General features: G+C 40.6%; 1 protein-coding gene across 3 annotated transcripts in view; it reads left to right on the plus strand.

Moving 5' to 3' along the window:
* Positions 1-783: 783 nt before the first annotated feature.
* The window catches only part of dock5 (dedicator of cytokinesis 5), a 29,883-nt gene continuing 13,334 nt past the window's right edge, over positions 784-17,332 (plus strand). Inside the window, exons 1-20 of one of the 3 annotated variants that reach the window (XM_051075110.1) lie at positions 784-1,024; positions 6,952-7,035; positions 7,226-7,266; positions 7,364-7,419; positions 7,694-7,790; positions 7,941-8,089; positions 8,233-8,368; positions 8,471-8,628; positions 9,770-9,851; positions 10,462-10,591; positions 11,274-11,346; positions 13,631-13,773; positions 13,936-14,061; positions 14,198-14,322; positions 14,885-14,983; positions 15,215-15,287; positions 15,410-15,513; positions 15,760-15,940; positions 16,276-16,373; positions 16,497-16,586. In XM_051075110.1, the coding sequence (XP_050931067.1) occupies positions 982-1,024; positions 6,952-7,035; positions 7,226-7,266; positions 7,364-7,419; positions 7,694-7,790; positions 7,941-8,089; positions 8,233-8,368; positions 8,471-8,628; positions 9,770-9,851; positions 10,462-10,591; positions 11,274-11,346; positions 13,631-13,773; positions 13,936-14,061; positions 14,198-14,322; positions 14,885-14,983; positions 15,215-15,287; positions 15,410-15,513; positions 15,760-15,940; positions 16,276-16,373; positions 16,497-16,586 (2,088 nt within the window). In that variant the 5' untranslated portion in view covers positions 784-981. The remainder of the gene's footprint in view (positions 1,025-6,951; positions 7,036-7,225; positions 7,267-7,363; positions 7,420-7,693; positions 7,791-7,940; positions 8,090-8,232; positions 8,369-8,470; positions 8,629-9,769; positions 9,852-10,461; positions 10,592-11,273; positions 11,347-13,630; positions 13,774-13,935; positions 14,062-14,197; positions 14,323-14,884; positions 14,984-15,214; positions 15,288-15,409; positions 15,514-15,759; positions 15,941-16,275; positions 16,374-16,496; positions 16,587-17,332) is intronic. The other 2 variants (XM_018669369.2, XM_018669368.2) reach the window with 2 other exon arrangements.

Below are 17,332 nucleotides of genomic sequence, written 5' to 3' on the forward strand. Positions count from 1 at the left end.
GTGGGGAAAAAAACACACTCACAGGATGGGCAAACAAAAGGCTAAGTGGGCTACCAGGTCTCAGCCAGCAGCTGTAAATTACTTCACTGGGCAGGGAAGGAGGCTGGTGAGCTTTATTTGTGATATACTGGCCATGATGAAATGACATTTAAATTAAAGCCATCAGCCTCATTGATGGACCACAACACAATTGTTTTGGCTATACTTAGCCATCATATGCTTTCCTAAGCAATTATTTGCGTTGCTTGAATGAATTGCTCTGCACAGTAAATTCAAATACAGTCTTATTTGGGTACATAAATATGTCCTATGTCCTAGGACCCATTTATGCTCACTCACAATATACCAGGTCTCCTTTAAATCAGTCAGTATGTGCAGCAGCATGGAGTTTGTAATTCAATCTCATTTTAAATTAAAAACAATAACCTGGTGATAATTTATTTATGACACATCAGTGATTTATAACTCAGGTTTCGATTAATTATTCCCCTCTCGACTGTCAAATGTGTGTGTCAGTAGTTCTATCAAACTGAAGTGAACACCATCAGGAGTCCTTGAAGCAAATCGAGGGATAGTTCAGTCGGTCTCACTGTAATTTCCCTGAATTCAGTTTGAACTCATTTGAGGATTTTTGAGGAATTGTTACAGGTATCGACTGACTGAGTGTCTAGGGCAGAATAACGTCTCGGACAAGGTTCCCGGAGACAAACCCCTAAATGAAATGAGTGCCTGCGCTGTAATGTGTGGATGTGTAGTGTTGTTGTTGTTGTGGGGGTAGTTTGGGAAGCTCATGGTGGTTCACGCCTATCTCCTTCTCTCCTCTCCCAGCAGCCGTGTTTGCCCTCCTCTCCCCTCCCCGTTTACAAGTCATGATGGCGGAACTGTAGACTTTGGTGCGAGCAGGAGTGCACCCGCCCGTCCTCGTTTAGCAATTGTACATAGTTATTTATTTATTAAGACAACTTTTCGTCTTTCCCCGCAATGACCCGTTGGATTCCTACCAAGAAAGAGAAGTACGGAGTCGGTAAGTTCTCAAATTCAGCGATGTGCGTGTTTTGCTAGTGGGAAGCTCGCCGAGTGAACTCCCAGCAACTACACCAACTTCAAGGGAAAGGGGACTCGGCGGAGTTGGGAAGCACAAGTTATTGGCGACTTTGTTTGTTGTTGGTACTTGGCGGGTGTGAACACCGTTACGCAGTTGCATTTCACTTCTCTTTATACCAAGAACTTGGTATTTACCCTCCTCCGCGCTGTCCCAGGGATTCTAGATATTTGGTTGTAGTAAGAATTTACTTGTATAGCTGTCCACAATAGGTGGTGAGGAAAAATGGAAAGGAGCCAAGAGTTCAATGAGCATACCAGTCATTGTTGCACTTAATCTCACTGAGCTGACTCGTTGAAGCTACAGTGAGCTTAAATGAATCCTCTCTTTGCTGGAAGGTCCCCTAAAGCCCCCTCAAGGACTCCTGTAGGGCCCCACATGGGAGCCACTGCTGTGACTGTACTGTGTTTGAGATAAGAGAATATAATTTGCATAGGCACTGTGTAGGCAGAGGATTTCCCTCTATCAGTACAGTGAACTATGACTATTAAGCACATATATTTCTGTGTTCCTTACAACTTTATAGTTTAGCCTTTATTCTTTAAATCTGGACAGCAGTGGCTTGTAGTAAGGTGTGGCCCTGTTAACTGTGTGTGTTGTGGGCTTGTAACTGTGCCTGCATGTTAATACTATCAGGCAGACATCCACACCCTCAAGGTAAAGCAGCACAACTGTTGGCTCAATCCCTGTCTGGTTTTACTGTAATGACTTTATAGCCAGTGCAGGTCGGTTGGTCATTGGTTACCACTCTGACTCACCACTAAATCTATAGACACTTGTTCAGACAGTGTTTCCTGGTGTGCAGCAGATGTGTTACACATGAAGAAATCCCATGTGTGGATAGAGAATACACCTTAATGTATTGTTTTTCTGGGGTAGGAGTGAATCAGAGCCCAGGACTGAAAATATCTGGGCTATGTGTTTTAACCTTGTTTTCTAGAGCGTGTTGTGTCCTTTGTTACTGTTGTGACTAAAAACATTTTTAACCCATAAATCCAGGTAGATATGCAGAGCTCTGCTACACAGACACTGTCCCTCATGGTCATACCTGACCTTGTTTTAGCAGCTGATGTTGAGGATTTTTTTTGTGTTAATCCTTTGAGATCCCTGCGTGGCATTCAAAAGTGTTGCTCTGCTTGATTCTGCAGACAGTGCTATTCTCCTGCCATTCGCCTCAGAAACGGGGCAGGAGTCAGTAGCACTGTACTTAATCCTTAAAATGCCATCGGACCCTGTACAAGGTCTTACATTTTTAATCCGATTAGTCAACCGAGGCTGTGCTCAAATACAGGCAACTACATTTTGGGATGAAAGAAGAGATCACAAGGTTTCAGATAATATCAGCCATATCATGCTAGCTAACAGGGAAATGTGGATAACATGAGGCTTAAGATATCAAAATCTTTTATGGTGAATTTGTGACACCATTATAATAGGATAGCTTCCTAATTTTCTCATTCTGAAGAGCTGCGCTGTTCTGGCAGCTAAAATGAAGCACTGAAGTCAGCAGGTGAAGAACATGTGCACTCCCTGGTTAGTTTAATTAATTGCATCTCTGTTTTTACATGATTTGCATCCATGATTGAAATCTGTGGCATTATTAGATTTCACTGCAAGGTCTCAGTAATGAGTGGTCATGTAAATGCTTAGTAATTTTACCAAAACCAAGATAAAGCTGTCCGTTTATACTGACAGCTTGAACAACATTACACAATTGTGGCCCACAGATGCCCTCACTGAATGATAATAATCCAGGAAGTTAACCAATTTTACCCATCAAGTGCATTTAGGGGTGCTGGAGAGTGCTGCTGTATATGTGAAAAAGTTATATAAAGCCTTTTGGGGGTCCAGGGGCTCAAGCGATGTCACCTGAGTCAGTGTTGGTTGGGGTTGAAGACTTCAACTTTGAAAATGTAAAACAACACATCTGGAGGTGTAGAGTTAGAAAGTGAGTTTACCAGACATCTGTAGCTCATGTCTCATCCCTGCTTTAGACTACAGGCTCCAGGCTTCACAAGCCACTACTAGCATTATGGGTAATGAAGGCATCAGGTTTTGAAAAATGTGTGTACAGTATTCTCTGTATGAGAGCACATCTGCTTCCTTTCCCCCCAATGAAAATCTCAAATTTTTGAATATGCAAGTATTTATATTTCAAAAGTGAAACCAACAAGTCTCCTTATTTCCTTGTACATTGTCACATGTGTGCTGGTAGCATCAGGTTGCCACATCACACTTGTTTCAGTTGCATATTGGTTTGTGATTGGTTTCCAAGCAAGTTGTGATGCCATAAATCCTCCTTGTGTGTAAACATTGTAAACTCAGATTTGAGTTGAATGCAGAGTGACCTTCCCCATTCAGCACATGAATGTGAAAACATACTTCTGTTGTCAACCTCTGCACGTACATCATTCTGCACGATGAACCTTGAAACATTCAAGTGAAGTAACAATAAGCAAAACACATGTTTGAGTGGAACAGGACTTTAATATGTAATTATTAAAATGATTACATTTGATTCACAGCGGCAAACCCCTGGGGTTTACTTGTTGTACATATTGTACAATAATGTACTTAATAATAGCAATGATTACAATTCCTTATAATTGCTTACAAGCAGCACTACTGCTTCCTTTAATAACCATAAGTTTTCTTCAGAGAGCTGCCATTCAAGGCATTCAAGTCTTGAACTGACTGTTTTATGCCTGTACTTTGATCGTGTGAACTGGGTTTCAAATGCTCAGCCGCAACTTCCACTTGGTGGTATTATGCAACAAATGGCAAATGAGTTTGCTAAGAATGAGGAGCAGCTTAAAGTTGTTTTCTGTGCAGGTGTTACATGCTGCATGGGCATCTTATTAGCAAAACAAATCTAAAGCTGTGGAAATTTGCAGCCTCCATCGATCGCAATCATTACATCCCTGATTGTTCATCTTGCAATGTCAAACCTGATTGCAGCCGGTGATCCAGAGATTGGAAGTGCTGACCTTGCTCTCTGTTTTGATGGACTGACCAGATGGTTGGTCAGTCATTGACTTTTAAAACTTAATTTCAGAATTCCTTCTTTAAGAACCTGGAGAAAGACATTTGTGCTCTTTGTCTCTTTTAGATAACGCAGTTGTAATTTTCTTTCTGTTAAATGTTGCAGCAGGGTTTTAACCAGAATTAAAAAGATGAGCCCACTCTGGTCTAATTTTATCCCATTTTGCACTACGAGCTTGGAACGTGAGAATTAACTCTCTGATTTATGGATAACCTATAAGGACTTATCAGCTGGAGCACAGTTTTAAGAGCTACAGATCATTCTGGCTGTCTAGACAGTAGACAAGAGGCGAAGGGCTTTTCTACCAAGGTCTTTATGTTTTGAAATTTCCTGCCTGAGGAGAATTGGCTCAAAAACAAACTTTAATAGACTTGCTTTTACCTAATGACTTTTTGTAGAGATACTGTATGTCTCCCTGCTCTGGTAGCACTTGAAATTAGTCTGCTCGAATTCAAGTTTTATTTGAAAGATACTGAATTGTAGTTTACCAAGGACCTTTACGAATACATAACATCAATCAGTTTTTATGTAATACCTGTCTCTATTAGTTTTGAAGCACCCTTTTCCAAAATGATTTGCTTTCAAGCTGTTCTGTACAAATATAAATGAAGGTTATTATTTTTGTTACAGCTGAGTCTGTTTGTGCAGCATGGCATATGTCTGCCCCATTACAGGCTTTATTATTTCATTTCTTTCATGTGTTATTATTATGTCTTTTCATGTGACAATCAGAATGAATTCAATGTACCTATCTTTCTGTACAATCGTATATTCAAGCATTTATTCTTGTGACGTGCATTGTTTTTTTTGTGTGTTTTTTCCACACTTGTTTTATCATTATTTGTGGGTTCTATCATGGTCATAAGTTGGAATATTTGTTTAGGTTTTGCTTTTCACACTCAGTCAGCAATGTATTGTGTTAACGTTCATGAGCTGCCAGCAGCTGCTCAAACTGTTCAGCCGTGGCGTTCTTTAATTGTTGGCTAATCCACTTCTATGATAAATCATTTAGAATGAATCAGGCTGACTTTGATTTAACATTAGTATGCACATTAGCTTGAACCTGAGCAGATAGAGGCTTTTTTGGGATTTACAACAGCAGCTACAGCCTCAGTATCTCAAGTTTAAGAGGAAGATGGTGTGTCTCAGACTTGTACAGATGAGCTGTGCTGCCAAGGCCCGGACTGTTGACTCTAGTTGAGACAGTGTGGCATCACAACACGCTCAACTGGGTTCCTGCCATTGGCATTTTGCCATGCTGTTGCCAGGCTTGGACACTGTGTCAAGTTGGTGAATGGACCATTGTCACTCTCGGCATGACCAGAGGCAGATGTCATTTCTTCAGTGCACGTTTTATTCGAAATTATTCTGGCTGCACAAATAATTTCCTGGTGAAAACAAATACTCTTTTCAAGAAAAGTCACAGTATGTCATTGACTTCTTTTTAAATAAAACAACACAGTGTGTTAGTATTGTAGGGCGGAACTTTCTGTTCATAATATTGTGGTTTGGGTTTTCAGAAGAGATGCCACCAAGTGAGGAAATACATGTTTGTGTTTGTATTGCAGAGGTTTTGGTGTTTGTTTTCCTTTTTGATGACAGGATGAGGGATAAGGTCACTCACAGGAACCTGTGCAGGTGATCCTAATAACATAGCAAGCATGGACCAAACCTAAAATTTAAAGAGCCCATGGGCTGACTTCATAAACACAGTCGTAGACTTAAAACTGATTCCCTATGGTGATGACTGTCTGTGCAAATTTGTTTCATAGAAAGTTAGAGAAATCTATCAGTGGAAAGAGGAAGTCACAGAGAGAGAAAGGTAGGCACATTCAGTGTTTTGTTAAGTTTCGGTATTCAGACTGAGGTGTGATAAGCCGAGCCAGTTGAAGCGTGCTGTGAAATCTGGCCTCCAGCAACAGGCATTATCACCATGCAAGTCAGGGCAGAGCTCTGCTCATAGTTCCTCCATCTCGCTATGAGAATGAGTGGTTGCGCGCTGTTGCAGTTCCCTCAAGTCATGACAAAGACCTTTGCTACAGTATTGTTTGGCTAGGTTTCCCTTTTGCAGTGTCTGTCTGGTTTTGCGCATGTGTGTACGTGTGACCCACCCCATAAGTGTCCTGCTTCGAGAGTTCAAAAGGAAGAGACAGGAGTTGCCTCCAGGAAAGCTGTTAAGTGAATAAACTGAGTGTGGGGAAGGGCAGGGCTCACAGGTAAACCTTTTGGAAGAAACAAAACTTGCAGAGTGTGACCAAAGGCCACAGTGGTATGATGATGTCAAAAATACAAGGAGTATGATACCATCGCCTTTTCAAACTCTGCCCCTCACTGTTGACTCTGAAGAAACCTGCTCCAGAACAGTCCATTTATTGGAACGTTAAACACAGCCTTGAGGCATCTGTTTCAATTAAGAATCATCAAAATGCTGTAGAGGTTTGAGTCACACAGGCCTCTTGCACAAACACACAGTCTGCTGTTAGAAAGAGCAACAAGATGAGGAATAAATCAAAGATCAAGATCCTCTACGCTTGTGAGTCCAAGTTCTGCGACAAGGAGAGTGAATTGGTTTCCTTTTCCAGAGAGAGACTGCAAACCTCTGATCCAAAACTTTTTAAAAACACACTTTCTCCTCTGTGCTATGAGTGATTGAAAAGGGATTTGGGATTTTTTTTAATCCACTGGACCTTGAGGAGGAACAAAACCCGTCAGTCAAACTGTCGACTGAAACCCTTTCTTTGTTAACAGTAGTTACTGAATGTTATGTGTGTTTCTCATAATGAGACAGTCCTGCTTTGTCCTTCAGCAATCTACAATTATGATCCCAGCAGTAAGCAGGAGCTGTGTCTACAGGTGGGGGACTCTGTGCACATACTTGAGAAATTGGAAGGTGAGTGAAACTGAACACACAACACGCCCCGACACATCCCTTTTTTTCATTTTCTGCACAGACTGACTCAGGAACTTATATGGAATGTTGAACTAGCAGGCTGTAAATGAGTTTACCACATTGTCTTCCTGACAGGTTTGACTGTCATCACTCCTGTGTTGTTCTCATATGTCTATTTTTATCTCCTCAGGCTGGTATAGGGGCTACACGTTGCGCAATAAATCACAGAGGGTGAGGGCTTGATTAGTGCTCAGTTATGTTAAAACCAATGCTGTTACTTATACATGTGTACATACTGTATACTCACTGTACCTCATTGTTTCCTCAGGGCATTTTCCCAGCCTCCTACATCCACTTAAAGGAGGCTACAGTTGAGGGAATAGGGTAAGACCATGTATCAGTAAACATATCATCTTGATGATAATCCAATTTGCTTTTGATTTTCTGCCCTGCCTTGTCATTTGCCAATAACATAGCAGTCCACTTGTAATTATAATAAGTGAGGATTCAGTAATGCTTTACTTGGCTGTGTAGGGAAACCATCCAACTATTTATCATGTATAGAAATACACTCGAGTCTGTCCAAATTATATGACATGATTCATGAGTGATGAGCCACTTTTTCAATATCTTATTATTCTCTTCTTGTGGCTGGTAGCCAGCAGGAAATAATTATTCCAGCAGATTTACCCCTGGTGCAGGAGCTCGGGGCTACTCTGAGGGAATGGGCGCAGATATGGCACAAGCTCTTCGTGGTATGTGTAGATTGGCTCTTTCTTATCAGCCTCTCTGTTACACACAGTCCTGTACTCCTCTCTGATTCTTCACCACTTTTCCTCATTTTACTTTTGTTTCATTCCTCTGATAGTTATATTGCTAAAAGTATATTCCTATTTATATGACAGGCAAACAAGACAACCCTGTTCAGGAGTGTTCAGCAGATGGCCTACAGCCTCATCGAGTATCGATCTCAGATAGTGTCAGGAACACTGCCCAAGGATGACCTTGTAGAGCTGAAAAAGAAAGTCACAGCAAAGATTGATTATGGAAACCGGTATGAGTCTCGCTACCTTATTGTACCGCAATGAAATGCCTTGTGACATAAACACCATTGTAAACTTTTATACACTTGAGTCATGCCTCTGAGATTGTCTCTGCCAACAAATGTGATGCTGTCTGATCTTCTGTGCTGCTCAGGATCCTGGGGTTGGACCTGGTGGTGCGAGATGAAGCAGGAAACACACTGGATCCTGACCAGACCAGTACAGTCAGTCTTTTCCGGGCACACGAGACCGCATCCCGCAGTGTCGATGACAGGATACAAGAAGAGAAGGTATGATTCTGATTTGTTGATACTATCAGTTGCTTTACTTCACCTATCAATTTGAATTAATATCTACTTCCACTCACTGCCTGAGGGTTTGTTTTCATACAGACACGGCTACAAAACCTGGAAATGAGGCGTCAGACCCTGTTCAGTACAGTGCACACCTACAGTCTACTCATGAACCTCAAGAACTTTGTATGCAACATTGGAGAAGATGCTGAGCTGCTCATGTCTCTGTATGACCCTGACCAGTCTGAGTTCATCAGGTTAGCTCCTCATCTTTTCTCTTAATTCCAAAATCAAGCTGAGATTATTTGTCAGTTTTTTGTTGATGAATGATTTTTAGTTGCAGCTAGTAACTCATATAAGTCACTATTATTGTAGGTTTTGTTGGATTGGTCCGTTAGTCCAAAAAAATGTCAAACTCCCCAAAGAGTTGCAAGGCACAGAATTCCATTTTTGAACCCAGAGAGCGGAAAATGTTTAGACTATGTTATTTGACATGGAGAAGCAGTGTTTCTTCTAGCGTGAAAAGCATAACTCCTCACAACAAAATTGAATTTAATATGACTCTACCTGATGTTGACGTCCTTCACTTGCCAATCTTAATCACATAATTGCAAAAAAAGGTTCAAACTGTATTTTAAAAAAATCTACTACCACTACTTCTAGCACTACCACAACTACTACTACTCCCACTTAATCACTTATTATAGCAAAAGTGAAGAATTAATAATTATAATTAGTTATACTTTGGCAATGAGGAATAATAATAATGGCTGGAGGATGTGCATTATTGTCACGTAGCGCTGCACAACTCAGTTGTAGGAGCTTCAGCACTGTTTTAAATTAATACTTGAAGCTGGAAGGTGACTCGTTTCAGGCGTTATTAAGCTGCTGCCTCTTCTGTTCGCTGGAGTAGAAAAGTAACATCTCTATTCTGAGCTTGGTTAAAAATGGTGCCAGCATAAATAATGGAAGTGATTAAAAGAACCTATAAAACATAAAGAAAAAAGTAAGTTTTATGAATATTTATGGTCCCCTCTAGCTCCTAAGGTGCTGTTCTGCAGCTGACCTCTGACCTCGCTGGAGGGGGTAAGGGTAAAGGCAGTAGCTATCACAACAGACAGTTTGAATTTTCATAGCAGAAACATTACAGTTAAGTAAGAATTAACTAATACTGCTAATGATGGTTGTGTTGCTTTTAGTTGTGCCAGTAAATCAGGCCTCATATCAAAATATGAGCTATGAAAAATGTCTATAGGGATCAATACACTCTTACATTACTGCTATTCAAAAAGTTTTTTTCCAAGAGTCTTAACATAAGTTATTTCTCTATTTTTATATTTCTCCTGATGCCTTAGATAATGTGATCTCTAACTGTGATTCTTATTTAAATTCATGTAGTGAGAACTTCCTGGTGCGCTGGGACAGTATGGGGATGCCTAAAGAAATTGAAAAACTCAACAACCTGCCAGCACTATTCACGGTAACTGAATCCCAACCCACTGACTGTATTCCCTCTGCTTTGGATTTTAAACAATCCAAGCGCTGCCTGAAATCTGTGACAAAGAGGACAATTTGCTTCTGGATTGCTCCTAATTTACTAAAAGTTTGGGTGAATGGCTCATATTCACGGCACATCTTTTGAAAATTTGAATACATTTGCCTCCATTATATTGCTGCAGTTTATGTTAATGACAGAAGCAGCAGTCCCCCCCCTCCCCCCGCAAACAAGTCATTGTGTTAACGTGCATGTGTGCCACCAGGAATTAGCGGTTCAGCATGTGATAAGACCTCATTAATTGAGGCAGAGAGCTGAAATTTTATAGTTATATTTGCTTCCTCAGAGCACACTAGACTCCTCTGACTTGAAAAAGCACCCAGAAAAATAAACACATAAAGATGTTGGAAAGGTGATATGTTTGAGGGTTTTACTGCATGCTTTAATCCTGTAATATTTTCCATCTGGTCTGCAGCTCCAGCCCTGTGAATACACATAATGACAGGCCAGTGATACCTACAGTCCACTGCCTTTTGTATCAACCTTATCACTCAATATCCCATAATAAATCATCTTTGTGTGTCCTTGCATTCAGGACTTGAGCAGCAGCGACTTAATGAGGCAGCGACTCTTCCTGGTGTGTCAGATCATAAGAGTGGGCAGCATGGAGCTCAAAGAGGGAAAGAAACACACCGGTGGACTGAGGAGGCCGTTTGGTGTGGCTGGTGAGCACCTAATATTTGTTTAAGCAATGCAAAAGCCAATTCAGCAAAAAAATGGCACTCCTTTCTTGTGGTGCAGTTGCTTGAATAGTTCTGTCGAGGTGTAAAAATGAGGGATCCATGTGCTGAAAGAAATGGGAACACCTGCTTTCTGACCTAGAAAATGCTTCCACTCTGCCTTGGCAAAGGAGTCGGTGGAAATTGGTTTAGCAACGGTCTTTTTGTTTTTGGCCAGATGATTAGTGGATTTGATGAGAAATGGTTTCCTCTGGTGTTCAAGCAAATGGACTGAAACCAGAGTCAGAAAGAACATTTAACTCAGAAGTAAAATTATTCTTAGCCAGGAAAAAAAAACACTTTAGGAAAATAGCTGGGTGGAATGAACAATTCAGAGGCATTTGCAAGCTGGAGATCAAGAACCCTCAATCTGTCTTACTATGCTGGCTGGCTGTCTGCCGTGCCCGGCAACAGGTGAGTGAGATCCAACACCTGGCTCACCTTCTGTTTCAAAAGTAGAACACACAGTTTCCAGAGTTCTAATGAGTAAATTAACTTTCGTTCAAACTGGGAAATTCCTATTTTGCTGTTGTTTTGGCAGAAAGCGGACAAATGTATTACATCTGGTAAATTAGTTTATCCCAGAGTCTGCGGCCTTGCTATGATGCTCCTGTCTTTGTCATTTCAGTGATGGACATTACAGATATTGCCCATGGCAAAACAGACGATGAGGACAAACAGCATTTCATCCCCTTTCAGCAGTGAGTCTTTTGATGCTGTCACACTTCTTCTACTGTTAACAGGCTCAGCCTTGTTTTGTATCTTGACACAATTGAGCACGAATAATGGAAAAGAATTGGGATGGGACTCGAGTTATATTCGCTCACTGCTTTCCATCACCTCTTTTTCAAGGATGCAATTCAGCTTTTTCTATGTTGCATTTCAAGGGCAAATATAAAAAACTTTTTACAATACTGAGTGTTAGCTCTTCGCAAAGACAGGCTTCAAGGCCATGTTTTCATTGCACCTGCACTGTGTGGGGGGGTGAAGACGATAATATGTTCACAGAGATTCTAGATAGAAGAGCCCAAAAATATCTTGACTGATTCCTGACATCTAAACCAAATTTTACCAAGGTTTATCCTCTATTTGTCTCTTCTCACCATGTCACAGTTCACTGTGTCTGCTTGAGGAGGTACAGACAAAAAACGTTTTTGTAGGATAGAATATTTATGATGTCTGGATTATTGTTTTAAATGTGGATTTTTGTGACATTTTTCTAACCTGAAATACAAAAATCTTTTTGCATTTTTCTTATCTAGAGGGCTATATGCCAATCCAGACGTCAGTGCACTTATAGTATGTGATGATCCTGATGTAAAAGTAACTAAATGTTTCCTGGACATGCCATATTCTGATCTTCAATGAATACCAGTGGTCTAAATGTGTCCCTTATAAAAGACAAATTGTGCCACAGAAGAATGTGTCAAGCTTTCCAGCCTTGACAAATGAGTTTGGAACACTGAGTGACTAAGTTGCCACTGGTAAATCGTGAACTGGATAATTATAAATTAGTAGCAAAAAGGTCAAGCTAAATGAATTTTCCAATGAACAATAGACAGAATACACTTATAAAATTGAAAGGTAGTTAAGTGTATATTTTCCTGACACATTATTGCAGTCCTCAAAATATTAAGTGCAATTATCACATCTGCCCACACAGTACAGTACAACACTTAAGTCATACTTCAAAAGGTTATTACTCATTCAAAACTTTTAAGTCATGACTCAGTGGTAAATAATAAGATCAGCAGGTTCATCACTGCCTCCGAAATGTCATGTCCCTTTATAGTTAACTTATAGAGTCAAATATCTGAGAAACTGTATCTTTGAAGTCAAATGACATTCACTATCTGTATTTTATTTCTCATTTAGATTTACAAACAGCCAATAGTGCAGTCAACTCCACCACAGCCAGCTGAATGGTATTCATCAAAACTCAAATTGTTTCTACAGAAACCTTACAGTAACAATAGTGTAAAATGTAAAACACAAAAGCTAACATTTTAACTCTCGTTAAAATGCCCCTCCCTGGCCACAGCATTTCATCTGCCTCACATCTGATATTTGCTCTTGCAAAACACAGATGCCTGTTTGGGACAATGAAACTTTCCTGTACATGTTTCTGCTGTTACGTCCACACAGACAACACATAGACTCTGTCCTCCCTCTGCCTCTGCCTCTGCCTCTGCCTCTGCGTCAACCTCTCCCTCTTACCAAACCACTACAGTACACTTATTCCCTTTTGTCTGAGTGACTTGTGGTCCCTTTCTGATGTCCATACAGTAAACTCAGTTTCAACCCATTTAATGTAAAATTGAGTTGTCTGAGCTGCACCTGTAAGCAACATTTGAAAATGTGATAAGTTGCACAGAAAATGGTGAATATGGTAAACATTATACCTTTGTACATCAGCTTGTTAGCATGCTCAAAGTACAGACTAGCAGAGCCATTAGCATGCCTGTAGACTTATTGCTATGACAATACTAAATTACTGAGATTGAAATTTTGCAACAATTGGCCAAAACATTTATCATTATTTCCAACATGATCATCTCAATGAACATGACACACCTTACACACACAACAATTGTGTTATCCATGTGTTCCCCAAGATATATTGATGCACCGTTGGATCAGTTCAATATATTTTATATATTAGAATTTTGAATTTAGTATGAAAGCAACAAGAGATGCATCAACTGCTGTGAGTACAAGAACTGTGGATGAAAGAACTGCACAGTATTTTGAGAATCACGATTTTCTTTTGACAGTTGTGTCAAAGCAACTTATAAAAACTCTATAACATGACTCTTTGATTAATTTTAATTTCTAATTAATCTGTACTTTATAAAGTTCAGAATAGTTGTCACTTTAGGTAAGTCAGGTGTGGGGAGGGATAATGGTACAGCTCCTTCATCCATTTGTTTGTCGAGATGCTTGCAGCTGATTGTTCTTGCTCTCTTCCCGATGCTTCTCACTCAGGATAGCTATGGAAACCTACATCCGCCAGAGGCAGCTCATCATGTCTCCACTCATGCCATCTCGAGTCATTGGAGAGAATGAGCCGCTCACTGCTGTCTTCAACAAAGTCATTGCCACGCGGGAGGTCAATCACAAAGGCCAGGGTAAAATGAAGTGCTCACAGACAGTGTGTCCCCCTGTGATTTCAGAGGGTCACTCTAAATTGACCTTTATGTTTTGAGGGAAGTAAATGATGTGCAAGAGGTCTATAGGGTGCATGCTTTCAGTGTCTGCCTCATTGAATTTCTTTACATGTTTGCTGGCAGGGCTGTTTGTGACCCTGAAACTCCTCCCAGGAGATCTTGCCCAAGTCAGGAAGGACTACCCCCACTTTGTGGACCGCAGCACAGCTATCGTTAGGAAAATGGGCTTCCCAGAAATCATCCTCCCAGGTGGATTAAAGTCTTTGTTGCTGGGCACTGCTCTGCATATACCGTGGTCATGTTAATTTAACTTGCTTACAAAGCTGTGAGCAGGGCTCATAAATTGTCAGCACATCTCCCTGATCATCTGTTGTCCCTTCTCCAGGAAACGTGAGGAATGATATCTATGTAACCCTGGTGCAGGGAGAGTTTGACCGTGGTAAAAAGAAGACCCCAAAAAATGTAGAGGTTATACTGACTGTGCACGATGATGAAGGCAATCCCATGGAGGTAAAACAGACCAGGAAATGCAACAAATGCTCCTTTTTTAATTATTTCTGATTAAGCTTTATGTGATTAACTGTGCTAGCATCATCATCAACAGTTTTAGCCTTGTTTGCAACATGGCTTCATGAATAGCAATATTACTACTTTGTAGACTCCCATGAAATTTTCCACTACATTCATGGTCTCCAGAGGATCAATCGTCCAGACTTTAGTGATTTGTATTAAGTGCTAATTAGCAAATGTTAGCATTGTAACATGCACCAAGTTTGATCATGGTAAACATTATGCATGGTAAATTAAACATGGTAAACATAAGTGTGTTAACATTTCCATTATAAGCATATTAGCATACTAATTTTATCATTTATCTCTGTACATCCTCACTGTGCTGCTTGCATGGCTGTAGACTGTATTCATAGTTATTCTTAAAGGTTATGTGACTAACTATCTGAGCATTGTCTTGTATTGCTGTGACTGTGGTACTGTTTTGATTGTAAATGCATCAAAGAGCATATGGATATTGTTCCTATCATATAAACTAATCTCTTGTCTTCGATTTCTGTAGAAAGCCATATTTCCTGGGGCTGGTTATGATGGCATTACAGAGTACAAGTCTGTCATCTACTACCAGGTGAAGCAGCCTTGCTGGAATGAAACAGTCAAGGTAAGCTCATGTCAAGGACTCACATGTACAGCTCTGCACTTTGAACATAATATCCTATGTTCTCTAGTTAGTTCTTCGAATGGATTTACTATGGCTAAATATAATGAAATAATCTTATTGAAGAGATATCGGTACAGAATGTGCTACTCATATAAATCACTTACCAGATAACGTGTCCTACATGTATAATCCTGTAGTCACATTCCTCTGACTTTCCCCCCTCCCTGCAAGGTGACAATTCCCATTGAAGACGTGTGCCGCTGTCACCTCAGGGTGATGTTTCGGCACAGATCCTCCCAAGACTGTGAGTGACTGTGCCTTATTTGTATGACAAACACCCACATGTAATCCTGCCACCATGTTAAATACAGCTTGAGTGACTGTTGGTGGATCTGTTCCCGTCTTATGCTCCTGTGCATCCTTCAGCCAGGGACAAATCGGAGAAGCCCTTTGGTATGGCCTTCGTCCGGCTCATGAGAGGAGATGGGACCACACTAAAAGATGGCAAGCATGAACTTATCGTCTATAAGGTGCTGTTGCAAAATAATATTTTTGTATTTTTATTTTGCATGAAATTTAATTAATTGCACTTATCTTTAAAATAAGCAGGAGATTGTTTATTGCTTTTATCTAATTACACAAAAATCTGTGTCTTGAATAGCTGACAGTCGGTAGATGGATTATGCATGAATCTCTCCCCAGTCAATAAATATGACATTAGATCTCCATCGATCGATATGCTTCATGATTCATTCCATATTTTATGAATTTCCTAGGTTGACGTGAAAAAGGCTGAGGATGCAAAGGTTTATCTCACCCTGCCAGCGACCTGGGATGAGGTGGAGGAAAAGGAGAAGCAAACGGGGAAGCAGTTCCACCATTCAGGAGTGATTCCTGTGACTAAAGACAGCTTCCAGATTGCGATGCTCACCTGCTCCACTAAACTCACTCAGAACGGTACTGCAGGGCACATTTCTACTTTTCCCAATCTTCGAATCTTGTAACTCTGATAATTAAAAGATGTCCTGTCACATGTCATCTTTAAGAAATGAAACAACAGATAGAGGTGCAGTGCCACTATTGTTTCCTCCCCTCAGATTGCCATGAAATTAATTAAGCTCATCTGTGTTGCTAATATTTTGCTGATGTGTTGATGTTGATTGATGTAGATCTAATTAGGTTTATATTGAAATTTCAGGCTTTTAACACAATTAAACTAACAGATGTTGTAACCGAGGGGGGTGCTGCTACTACTACTGTATTTATTCTGATGTGTTGCTGTTTTATTCCAGTGGATCTGCTCGGCCTGTTAAACTGGAGGTCTAACCCTGAAGATCTGGACCAGATTCTGCAGAGACTGATGGAGGTCGAGGGAGGGGAGATTGTGAAAGTGAGTTCTCACTGAGTCACGAATGCTGTGCTAAATATGTAATATTCTGCTAGCTTTTTATACATGTTGTATAATGTTTTTTTTTAATGGCACTTTTGAAATAGATTTCTGTTTTATGTACAGTTTCTCCAGGACACTCTTGATGCCCTGTTCAACATCATGATGGAGACCTCAGAGAAGGACACCTATGATACCCTGGTCTTCAATGCCTTGGTTAGTTTTTGGTGAAGCCATAGTAATAGTGGGTGGTCATCTTTATCATGCAGTGCAGAAGTACCCATGACAAGATGACATAACACTATACATACCAATGGCTCACAACCTTGGGGAACCTGAGGGGTCATGAGATGAATCTCAGGGTCATGGGGGTGTGAAACTGAGTTCTGCTTCACCAAAATATGTGTATTTTCCTGACTTGTCTTGTATACTTATATACTGCTTTTCTAGTCTTATCGACCACTCAAAGCGCTTCACACTACAGGTCACATTCACACACACATTCATACAGCACTTGTTCTAAAGAAAGTACTTTATAACACATAAATACACATTCACACACCGATGACACACATCAGAGGCAAATCAGGGTTCAATATCTTGCCCAAGGATACTTTGGCATGCGTACTGGAGGAGCCGGGGATTGAACCACCGACCGTCCAGTTGGTGGGCGACTGCTCTACCTCCTGAGCCACTGCCGCTCAGTTTCAGCTCAGCAGCTGAAATTGAGTACTTCAGGATTGAGTACGTCATCATGACGCATTTTTAATAAACTATTGCAATCAGTGCTAGCCTCAGTAACAAATACACTGAACTTCCTATTTTCTTGCTGCAACCCTGTCGTTTGTCCATTGAATGCTTTTAAGGCACCAGTATACTCAGAACTGCTTGTCAGATGATTGAACAGTTTCAGTAACCCCCTGCCCTGCCTTGGATTTTGGTCATTAGAAACAACAATAACC

This window comes from Lates calcarifer, linkage group LG13 (assembly GCF_001640805.2).
Source record: "Lates calcarifer isolate ASB-BC8 linkage group LG13, TLL_Latcal_v3, whole genome shotgun sequence".
Taxonomy (NCBI): Eukaryota; Metazoa; Chordata; class Actinopteri; family Centropomidae; genus Lates; species Lates calcarifer.